We start from the raw sequence: 12,256 nt of genomic DNA on the forward strand, positions 1-12,256 counted from the left end.
CCGGGCGGTGCCGGAGCCGCGGCGCCGGCACCGCCATCTTTGGCCATGGCAGGGGGCGGCCCAGCGCGCTGGCAGCGCGGCCCGGCCCGGCCGGGAAAGGCGGTCCTCAGAGCCGCCTTCTGCCCACGAGGAATCGCTGCCAAATTTCAGAAACAATCCGCTCTTTTATACGCCCACACAGATCGGCTCGGTGGGTGTGCATCAGCTTGAATGCATGAGATGTTTCAATCCTAAGTGTGTGCTTTCATTTTTCCTTTTAAAAAGACCTTCTAAGCTTTTCATTCTCCTAAGTTCTTGAATAGATCTGCATATTTTATCGTTCTTCTCAGTATGCAATTGTTCTTTACGGAAGTCCTTTTATGAATGAACTTCTTACACCTGTGACAACTTCTGCTTAAGTCAGTGGGAATTCTGCCTTTGAAATGAAGAGGTGGGCAGGGAGTGTTCAGGCTTAGAGCAGAGCAGCAGCTGCAGCTTTTTGCCATATTATATCCTATATATATCCATATCTATGTCTCTTAAAATACAGAGACTGAGATTATTCCAGTTGGACACAGACCACCCTAATTAGTAGCAATGACCCATCTCTCCGTTTAAAGATAAAAATGCAAAAGTGTCATCTTACACTTTCAGAAGTTACAGCAAAGGCAAATTAGATTATTTAATCAGATATCTCATGTGAGGTATCTGTGATTAAATAATCACAGGTTATTTAACCTGTGATTATTTAATCAATATTAAATTGATTAAATCAATTTAATTTTGGACCATAGTTACATACTCCTGTTACTTGGCCTTATATTTAAAACTAAACCTTGACTACAAAATCCACTGTAAAGCCACAAAAATATCCATTTGCTTAAACTGGCACTCAGATGCAGAATTAGGTGGTTCTACTCATTCTTCAATTTTGTAATAAAAATGAAAACAAATATATTTATTAAATAGCCTCCAGGATTTTAGAATAAAGTCAGTTCAGTGCAAGTGAAGCTCAATTTAATGTACCCTTTGGATTACCGCAGCAGTTCTCAAAGCCTCATAACTGGCAATTTATAGGCTTCATTTATTGACATTATGTGAGATCAGATTTTTTTTAACCCTGGGGCAAAGGAATACCTTAGAGAATTGGCTGCTCCGGGCCAAATTCAACCAATTTTAGCTTCAGTGGAATCTTTTTACATCAATTTATCTTTTCAAAATGCAAGTTACAGGACAGTTTTCTGCACAAGTGTTTTTAAAGTAATTGCCCTTTGTGACTGGGATGTCAATATCAATTCTTGAAAAGACACAAGGCCACCACAGGGGTACAGTAAGTCAATTTGGACACTGTCATTTGCAAGGTGTCAGGGAGTCAGATGCTTAATGGTGTAAAGTCCAGTTACTCTATAGACAATTTATCACTGAATTGGAAAGGTTTCATCAAGTACATTTTTTCCAAGCTGGTTGATCTTTCATAATCAGAAAGTGAAATCAGAAGTGAAATTCTGCACAGATTATGCAAGCAGGAACCAGTTCTTATCAGTGGCCCGGCTTTATTTTAAAGACACGATTGAAAGAATTTTTATAAAGATCAAGAAGTGGATAAAAGGTTACAAGGAAGTCCTGAGAGAAGGACTAGTTCTCGAACATTTTTTTCACAGACAAACCTGTGAGTTCTGGTTTTGAAGATCCATGGAAGTAGAAAGCAAAATAATACGGTCAGTGAAAGTATTTGAATAGGATGGTTTCAAGGTAGAATAACAACAAAAGAAACAAAAGCTACTATTTTACAGGCAAAGAGAGAAGGTCCCAAAAAATGGAGTTGCTAAACATGACTATTTCCTCCTCAGCCTCTGGGCAGCTGAGTAAATTCAAGTAACATGAAGGACTGCCAATCATAGCAGCATTTTATATGCAGCTACTGAAACCAAATGATGTACCAGCCAGCTCCTTTCAGCTAACACCAAATCATGGAATCACAAAATTTGTAGAGTTAGAAAAGACCTCTGAGATCACCAAGTCCAACCTATGACTGAACACCACCATGTGAACTAGACCATGGCACCGTGTCCAGGCTTTCCTTGCATACATCCAGGGACAGTGATGCCACCACCTCCACGGGCAACCCATTCCAATGTCTAATCACCCTTTCTGTGAAGAAATTCCTCTTAATGTTCAGCTTAAACTTCCCCTGGCTCAGCTTGAGGCCACTTCTTCCCATCCTGTCGAAAGTTGCAGGGGAGGAGAGGCTGACCGCCACCTGCCTACACCCTTTTCAAGCCACTGTAGAGATCCATAAGGTCATACCGGAGCCTCCTCATCTCCATGCTGAACACCCCCAGCTCCTTCAGCTACTTCTCATCAGACTTGTGTTTCAGAGCCTTCACCGCTTTTGTTGTCCTTCTCTGGACTTGCTGCAGCACCTCAATGTCTGTCCTGAACAGAGGGGCCCAGAACTGGACACCAGACCCGAGGTGTGGCCTCACCAGTGCAGAGGAAGAATCCAGAGAGATTCTTGCAAACAGACGGATCCCGCTTGCAGCAGTAGATGGCAGACATGTTCCATGCAAAAAACGAGAGCCCTCAGTTGAAGGAAAAAAATCCCTAACTACATTGAAATTGAAAACACAACATAATTTCAATTAAAAACAGGAAAGTTGCTTACTATGCAGTTTCAGGCTATCTTTATGCAGCTGTCACTTCTCTACGCTCAGCTCGCAGACGTACCCCTCGTTAGCATTAGAACAGGTGCTTGGGATGCTTACTGCAGTATCTCCACCCTTTCCGACCTAAGAGCCCGGCTCTATTACAAACACATGTCCCTCATTTCCTCAACGTGCTAGATGGCAGCTAGCTTAGGTGTGAGCTGAGCTGGTAACCATCCCTGGATTTGTGTGCACAAATCCTTCCAAAACCCTTGCTGGTCAGCAGGAACAGTAAGCAGAAAGGCTCAAGTCCAAGAGTTTGAACAACTTATAAAAAGATCTTTTTTTACCAGAGAAAGTAGAATGTGAATTATTTCCTCATGTGCAAAGGCAGGTAGCTTAAAACACTGAAAATATTCAAAGACTGCAGTTAATTTTTGTCTGTCTTTTAACTATGGAACCATTCCCTAGGCTCCATGCCATCAAGATTTTGTTCTACAAGTGAATGCTTATTGCCTGATAAAAGCATAGAGATGTTTCCAGCATAGAGATTCAGTTTCCAGCTGAAATCCCCATATCATCATAAAGCTGAATGTGTTGCAGCTTTAGAAAAAGCATTTAGAATCCCAAGGTTCATTTAAGATTGAAAAACTGGCAACACTGAAAATAAATAAACAAAGGTAACCAATGAAGTTGCAGTAATGAATGCAAAGGGAAAAGGATCCCCTCATATGGCTAAACTGAGGGTTATGGCATTTGGAAGGAAGAGGCAGTTAGCATGGAGGCTTTTCTGGAAGTTCAAAAGAATAAAAGAACCAAGAGGAGGGAGAGACACTGGAGCAAATGAAGATTTAGACATGGAGATTTAGAAAGAAATGTGAGAACTATGGGGAGAGTATGAAGCAAGAGCAGCACACAATCTTCACCATGCTCACAAGAAAAGTGCTAAAAGGATAATCCTGACTGGTGAAATATCCATCCCTGATGATGCATCCACATTGTTTGGTCAGGTTTAGCTGGCTGCCACCTGTGTGCACCATGCTGTAATTTGGTAAGCAAATTCCCCATGCTATTCCTGTTCCATGGTCAGCTGCATCCCTACACAATGGCCACCAGTCTCTATTTACCACCCCCCCCCCCCCCCCCCCCCCCCCCACTTGAATATTGTTTTAAATGTTCAATGTGACCATAAGTGTATCTTTTCTTAAAGACTGGCAGCTGGCTGCCTCAAAATACTGCCTTCTCCCTACTGAACTTAAAAGTTACTTCTCATTGTCTACAGTGATATACTTAGTCTAACTTTTTAGATAGCTTTTAGAAACAAGGTTTTTAAATTTCAGTTTAACCATTTCAAGTGCTTGTGAGAGTTCTGGCCTAAAGGTTACAAAAATCGCATTAACATATGTACTTTTAATATCTCATTCAAATTTCTGTATCGCCAAGTTTCTTTAAATTATTTTGGGATTTTTAGATGCTCATAATTGAAGGATGCTGGAATCCTGAAAACTTTTTCCTGTTTATCAGCGAAGAATTTACAGTGAATCTCCGATCTCTCACTCCTATATATTACCCTGTTGTTAAATAAGAGGCCCTTAAAGGATTAATGAAATTTCACATCCATTTTAAACCCAGTATTTGTGGTGATAAATTTCAGTTTATTCCATGAATTCTATCCACATTACTGTAAATATTCAAAATGCAGATTTGTCTAAAATAATTTTTCTCCCTCTACTGGACATGGATGGTCACAACACATGAAAAATAAAATTGGACAGAGTTATGTTTAGATTTAATCTGTATAAGTCACGATATATTTGGATTTTCTTTTTATGGTCTTGGACCTTATTTACACTAGTTGGATCAACTAAATTGAGCCTGTGGTATTTGTCACGTGCTCTTTGTAACTCATCAATTATTGCATTTATATTTGCAACTAATAGAGTTGGCAAACTCTTGGATGTTAAAATTATAATTATGGTTAATACCAGAGGTAAATTATTTATAGCTGTAGAAATATATAACAAAGAGAAGGTTGTTATTTCAACAAGTCTGCAGCCAACTGGTTGTTCCAAGTTTTTGTCTGTTTTGTCTCTGAAAAAAACAGAGCTGGAACAGGATGGTACTGAATCGTGATTATATACAAACCATCTGGTTTTAAAGATGTTAATATCACAGCCCTTGAGAAACAAGTGAACAAGGTAAGAGTACTTCTGATAACAAATAGGCTGTTACTTCAGTTTTTAAAAAGTCCTTGGAATTACCTCCTAATCAAACGTGAAAACACAAGAGCTCCTAAATGCCTGATTGTTCATTTCAGAGAGCTACCAGATTAAAAGATATATTTTCACTTTACAAAAGCATCAGCAATTTTTGTTTGTTATTCAACAGTATTTTGATTTTTTTCCCAGTTTAGTGCTCAACCTCACTCACAGCCAATCAGTAGAAAAACTACCTTGTATTTGGAACAGACATGGTGCTAATAATGAAACAAGCCTCACAAGTCAGTAATGCTAAGTGGAATAGCATGCTTCTTCCGTCTCCTTTCAGTCCATGACTTCCTTCTGCACTTGACAAACACGGGCTGTTCTTGAGAACAACAGAGACATATTGTTCTTGCTTCCTGTAAGGTGATGTAAGTGCAACGTTGAATGGATTAACACCAATTCTGCATTTTGTGCAAAACACCATAATTTAGAAAAACACTTTGCCATTCAGACTGTGGCAAGAAACAATAACCTACTGTATCTGGCAGATGAGCAAATATTAACTTTTCCCTGTAAATTAGTCTTTAGTTTGCTTGTCATCTTCCCACCCCATTTACCGATTTCTTATCAGCAGAAGCAAATGCCAAGCATATCTTTTTGAAAAGGGGACTGCTCAATGCAAAAGCAAACAGAGCTACTGAAGCTACTGCAGTGAGTAATTTTCCTAATTATTCTAGAATTGATCTACAGAAGTAATGGAAAACAATGATACAGGAGGAGGCTTTGTGCCAACAAGTGGATTAGTCTCAACATCAATTTTAAGGATGGGACCTATTGATGAAACATATAAACAAAGCTAATAAACTATTTTTCCTTCTCTCTTGTACCTGCTTAATAGAAACCCTTAAAAAAACCCCCAAACATTTGGTAAATCATCCACTTTCGCAGTATTTATACCCAAAAACAGACTGCAGAAGTCTCAACATTATTTCCTTTTCCAATCCATTTTAAATTCCCCAGATATTCAGTCTTGGACTGCAAATAATCTGAAATTTTAGGGCAACTTTTCTTCAAATTAAGGATTATTTCAAACAACAAAGGATCTTGTCCTCTACTGGGTGCCACACCATACACAGCACAGCTTTTGGCTATACACTAGTTATTCCTATTAGTTTCCTTCTCTGTGAAGTAATGGTTTTGCTAATCACCAAGCTTTCAAGTATTCTTGAAAAGTAAATTGCAGGTGAATGCAAGAAAACAACATATTTAATCAACATACAGGGGTAGTTTTCCATTTTCCGAGTGCAGCGCTTGCATAGCACGAGGCTGGTCCTGCTCAAAGCAGCCATAAACCCTTCAATGAACTTGAAGGCGTCCAGGAACACAGAGCGAGACAGGTTCAGGCGGCGGATAATAGCAGACGGCAAAGGCTAATGATTAGTCAGTCCTGACACTGCTCTCAACTCACTGCAAACACTCAAAGCATTTACTCCTGACAAGCTAGTTAGAGTATGTGTGCCATCAAAATCAAACAAGAAAAGCAGGAAATTATAAAAATCCCTTTAGCAGGACCAGGTTCAGCGCACAGGGAGGTCCTGGCCTCTTGCAGACACAGGCTTCTCCACGTGAACCCCAAGCACCTCTGAAGGCTCCGGGGCGAGGCAGGGCCCCGCCCGTTTCAGCGGCGGGGAGGCGCAGCCTGACCCCACAGATTGGAAGCGCGACCGTGGGCTCGTGTTAGGGGGGAGGATATTACAAAATAAAGCCCCACAGGAGACGGCAGGGCCGCCCTCAGTCCTCTCTAAGAGCCGGTGCTCCGTCCCCTCCCGGGGCGCCCCGAGGAGCGGGGGTGGTCGAGTCGGGACTTCCCAAGGGGAGCGGCGTCCTTCCAGGATGACAAGCCCGTGAGGACACGACGTGACTCTCCTTCCTCGAGAGCTCCCACTCGGGACACGGCCGGAACGCTGAGCACGGGGGCGGAAAAGGTTATTTCTGCCCGGAGGCGGGGCCGGAGGAGGTGCCCGGTGCTGGGGCCGCCCCAGCCCGCGCTGCCAGTGGCTCCGCAGCTGTCGCTCGGCTGGAGCTGGGGCGCCCGAGAGAGATCCCACAAGTGGTTTCCCCCCGCGGCCGAGGAATTTCGTCCAAGGAGTGAAGCGGCTGGAGGAAGAGTGGAGTGTCGGGGGCGGCAGGAGAAGGAGGCCGGGCTGCTGGGGGTCGGCGCGCCGGGTAGTCCCTGCAGGTGCGGAGGAGAAGGGAGCGGCGCGTCATGGTGCCGGTGGCAGGCACGGAGAGAGGCTGTGCTCGTCTCCCTGTCTCTGTCAACCTTCGCTAGCGCCCGAGTGGGAATCCCTCGCTTCAACCCGGTCGCCTCTCCCCTCCAGCAGCTCAGCGGGACCGCTCCGGGGCGGGCGGCGTAGTATGGCATCCGCCTAACCCCGGCTAGCGCAACAGAGCCCGGGGCTGCTCTTTCACCGCCGGGATGAACGACAGCAGCGAGGGGATCGTCAGCCTGCCGGTGCCCGGCCCGCCCGGCGGCGGGACGCCCTGCGAGGAGGTACTCGGCAGGAGAGCGCCCGGGGCCGACACGGGCGCCCGCAGCCTCCCGCCCGACTTGGCTGCGCCGCCGCCCGCCGCTCTCTGGGCTGAGGACGGCGCCGCCGCCGCCTGCCCGAGCACCGCGGCGCGGGCCAAGGGTGGCGGCCGGCGGACCGCGGTCACCTACGTGATCAACGAGGCGAGCCAGGGGCCGCTGCTGGCGGCGGAGAGCGGCGCCCTGCAGAGCCTGCGGGAGGCGTGCGAGGCGGTGGGGGCCGCGCTGGAGACCCTGCACTTCGGCAAGCTGGACTTCGGCGAGACGGCGGTGCTGGACCGCTTCTATAACGCAGGTGAGAAGGGCTGCCCGGCCGGGGCTGATCATCGCCGCCGCGGGACCGGCTCGGCCGGGGCTCGCCGTCACCGCCCGGGTTCACCGCGGGGCGGCGGGAGCAGCTCCGGCCTCCAGCTCGTCCGGGGGCCGAGCCCCCGGTGCCCCCGCGGCCCCCGGCGGCAGTGACACCCCCCGGGTGGCCACGGCGGGTGCATGGGGAGGTGAAAGTGCGCCAGAACCCGCTCTTGTGCCCCGCGCTAGTGAAGAAGAAACTCTTCAGTCAGCAAGCGTGCTGTGAATCGGTGCTTGTGGCTGCTAGCGGCGGGTTAAACGTTCCCTGGCTGTTTTCTCTCGGTTTCCTAACAGCGTGCAGGGATGCAAATTTGTACTGGTGCGATGAGTGCGGGCTGAAACAGACAGGAGCTGCGAGGCCGTGGGAGCTTTGAAAAGCAGATTTGATACCAGACGCGTAGGGATAATTTCTTAGTGCTGACACGGCATCTGGGACGCTCCATGTGTTTGTGGTTGAAAGTTTGTGCTTTTGATATTGATTGCATATGATACATATGATGGACGCTTTTGAACAAAAAGCTGTGCATGCCGATTGGGTCAGTTGGCAAGAGTACCCAGGCTGTATCCTCTCACCCCAGTTTGCCAGCTGCACAGCAATAAAAGCACAGCATCTTTATTTGAAGGTGTGGTGGCCTGAGGTTCTGTGTTATGATGTACATGGCCTTGTTTGTAAAAATAATAACTAAAACTTTTCTCCATCTACTTATCTTACAGACAGATACATGGTGTGTACGTAGAATAAAAAATACCCCTGCTTGCTAGATTTTCAAAGACTTCATACAACTAAGGTTTCAGTACTGAATTAATGGCTTTTTGCTTAAAAAAAAAAAAAAAAAAAAAAAATCAGAAGCAGGAAATTGACCTGACCTGCAATTTTAAGCTTTTTGTGTGATGCAGCTTTGGTGTATATGAAATACATGCTAACAAGAAGCATTTAACAAGTTTTTGTCAGATACTGTAGTTTCCTCCTCTCCTGGGGAGGGGTGAAGAAAAAGGGAAAGAAAACTCAAACAAACAAAAACCTCCTGGCAGTATTGTAACCAGTTCTCACAAAAGACTTTTCATGCATGTGCCTGTCACCTCTTTGAAACTTTGCAAGCTTTGCCTCATGAACTGCTACTTTCCGTCCAGTAAGGTGGGCGATTCTTAGGCGTGCACTTACAGCTTATTCCTTTTGCCCCATGCAGAGCCGTTTCCTTAAAAGTAACAGTTCTCAGAAGTCAGAGGAGCTGTCCTCACAGGTGGAAATAGGAAGACCATAGAGTTTCATTATAGACTTTATTTTCTCTGCATTCAGCTGGGAGAGGTTTCAAGCACCCTGACATCTCTTCATTCCAGGACACGTGAAACCTGAGAGTCTCGTGGTTCTGTTGTGGAAGCTGTTGCATAGTGAGGCTCAGGAAGTTGAATTATCTGTGGTGTTTTTGTGCCTCTTTCGTTGGTTAATTTTTAGACTCTGAGCTGTTCAATAGGTGGAGTCTTGATAGTTCATGGACGCTTTTCTTGTAATGGGAGATTTGACTTGAAGTGGGCCCCTTTTAATTCTGGCAGTAGGCGTCTGGCTTATAGTGCTACATAACTGCATGCTTATGTAATATAATTTGCTTATTTCAATGGCTTTTCAGCAAACCATAAATGTGAAAACATTGCTTTTTCTTTTGTCCTGTTTGGCTGGAATTTAATGGAACTGTTGCAAACCAGAAAAAGTACTTTGTCATTCTGCTTTAGCAGTGAAGTCCATAAACATGTAAAGAACTAGGAGAGTTGATCACTTCCAGTGCCTGGACTGGAGAGAGCTAGATGTAGAAGTTTGCATCTGCCCCACATATACTCTGCACAGTCTGAGCTGACCAGTGATAAACCAGCTGCAATCTCAAAAACTGTGTTATGCTGCTCATCTTAGGTCTGGAGGGATCTATGGATTTTCATACTTGTTTCTGTATCCCTGCTGCACTTTCTACAATCTTTCTATTTTTAGGAATTAATTGTTCTCCAGAAGCTTTAAAATAGTGAAAAAATCTCTCTCAGGTTGGGAATGGCATTAAAGAGTAGAAGCTGTGTAGTAGAAGAATGCAAATGGGGAACAGTGTAAGGAACAAAACTGAAACAGCCATGGAGGGTGTAGCTTTTGCACAGTTGTTTTTTTTTTTTTAACCTGCTTTCACATGGTGGTGGGAGAGAGCGTTTGTAGGTGACCTAAACTCGTTCACTTTTACCCTTCTTGTGCTGTGCTTCTTACCCCTCTTTTGCTATGTGTTTTCAGTGATTAAAGGTGATATTAGTAATAATAACAATGAATATCTGCACAGTATGTTATTTAAAAAATGGTGTATTAAAATAGCACAGCTTGAGTAAATATGAAATAAGATTTCAGCAGTGAAAGTGCTTTCAAATTACGTGATAGTTAATGGTCATATTCAGGGTATGAAGTCCTCCTGGATTCTTTATAAAGGCCAGCTAAGTTACAAGGGTAAGGAATGATGTGATTTCATGAAGGTTGGAAAATCAAACTTGTAACTCTGTTTGTATGAAACAAAACATTAAACCTCTCAGCTCTCATAATGCCTGGAAATTAACTGTGATTTACGAGGATAGACCTACTGTATAACCTACCTGTACATCATTAAGGCTTCCCTTTTTAATGTCACATTTTTTGCTTTGTATAACATGGTCTGAAGTCTTGGTGGTTTCTGATGTATGTTTGCTTCTTGCCTTTCACTGCTTCAAAAAGGACTTGAAGGGGTATTAACTAAAATATCTTAGATGAAAATACTCATCATCCGCTCTAAATGTAGATTAGCCTACTAATAATCTCCTGCCAGCTTCAGTCAACTATGGCCCTTAAGTGCTGAGACATAATTAGCAGTGCATATTTAGTGAGTAGGTGTCAGCTATGTATAATTGAACTATGCATGCACCAAATATTAAGAGTGAGCCTAGTCTAATATTTTTGATTGCATGGCTTAAATTCCACTTGCTTTCAGCAAAATAATTAAAAATTGTTTCTTAAAAAGCAAATGTCAAATGACTCCTGGAAACTGTTGCAGAAGGGTCTGAAAAAAACAGAGACTTCAATATTATCACATTTTCTTCTGCTTAAAGAGGAAGGTAAAGAGAGGAAAATGTAGTTCAATTTCTTGCAAAACTTGATGTATATGGATTTAATCAGCTGTCTTAAGGGCTCTTTTCCTTTGTAAAGAGGATTGCTAGAGTCTTGTTGGTTTTTGGCTTTTTTTTTTTTTTTTTTTTTTTTTGTCTCCAGTACTTTTAAGCTGGTGCAGGTGAATTACAGGTATCTTCTAAATTTAATTTCTAAACACTTCAGGAATATTGTAAGAGTTGGGCAATTAAAGATATGCCAAACTGTATCTGAGACACTATTCTACAGTGCAGTAGATAATCATGGTATTTTAAAAGTCACTGAAGGTGTTGATATTTGTAATTAAATTATATTTTCTCTAAATTTTAATGACTAGATCTGCATGTCCTGTTGATTTTTCTTTAGCTGCTCATTTTATTTTTTTTTTGAAACAGCCATAACTGGGTGTAAAGTGTTTGCAGTTTGTTTGGCTTAGGTAAGCATTTTTATTTTTTTTTCCCCTATATTTTTTTTGGTAACTGAAATTAGAATGATTTTCTTTCTGAGCAGATCTTTACACAGTCACTTCGTATTACATAAGTGCATCAAGGACTGGCTGAACAGAGTGTTTGAGAAAAACAAAATAGGTTAAAGTATGGTAAAAGGAAAAAAGGTCTCATGAATTCAGTAATCTGAATGAAGTCAGCTCTTTATGGGAGGGAGGTGCTCTAAGTCAAGGTAATTTCTTCACAAATGTTTTTAGAATCCAACAGGGATGTATATGGTAGTTTGCTAGTTGCTAAATATTGTGCATTCTGACTTTTAAATATGGTCTTAGAGGGGCTGGTGAAATATAAGAGAGATCACACAGTTACTGAGGAGGATATGGGTTTTCTAATCTGTGCAGTCACTTGTTTTAGGTTGGTTCTCAAGATAAACAGCTTGACTGATGTGCTTTTCGTATAAAACTCTCTTTCTAACTTTAGTGTTGTCTTATAATGGGGAATTTCAATTTCATTAGCTCCTTAGCTCAAGTTTCATCCATCAATGGCCCTTAGGATAGATAGCATTTTCTACTAACACTGATGTGTGAGTCTATTGAGATAATTCTCCAGAATAGCAATGATCAACTAAAATACAGTTCATCAAATAAGAGGTGATAAAATAGGTCTAATATCTTTATTTCTGGAATTCAGCATTATTGCTTTCTGAATTCTTGCAGGCTTGGGCTTGAGATTGGCATGTTGCCTTTCTGGGCTTAGAAACATAGTGTGCAACTTTCTTGGGAAGACTCCTGATAGGAAAAATGACAAAAAGTTCGGGGAATGAGTAAAGTCACTTGTGTGAAGGTGAACATTGCTTCAAAGATGTTCTACACCTAAGTTGTTTCTGCAGATTCTACAGAACATTT

At 43.0% G+C, this 12,256-nt stretch overlaps 1 protein-coding gene across 1 annotated transcript in view; it reads left to right on the forward strand.

Moving 5' to 3' along the window:
• The first annotated feature begins 7,307 nt into the window (after positions 1–7,307).
• MAP3K5 (mitogen-activated protein kinase kinase kinase 5) overlaps positions 7,308–12,256 on the forward strand; it is a 99,702-nt gene continuing 94,753 nt past the window's right edge. The window contains exon 1 of the mRNA XM_041469886.1: positions 7,308–7,713. Within this exon, the coding sequence (XP_041325820.1) occupies positions 7,308–7,713 (406 nt within the window). The remainder of the gene's footprint in view (positions 7,714–12,256) is intronic.

The sequence above is a fragment of the Pyrgilauda ruficollis genome, unplaced genomic scaffold, assembly GCF_017590135.1.
Source record: "Pyrgilauda ruficollis isolate IOZ18807 unplaced genomic scaffold, ASM1759013v1 scaffold24, whole genome shotgun sequence".
NCBI lineage: Eukaryota > Metazoa > Chordata > Aves > Passeriformes > Passeridae > Pyrgilauda > Pyrgilauda ruficollis.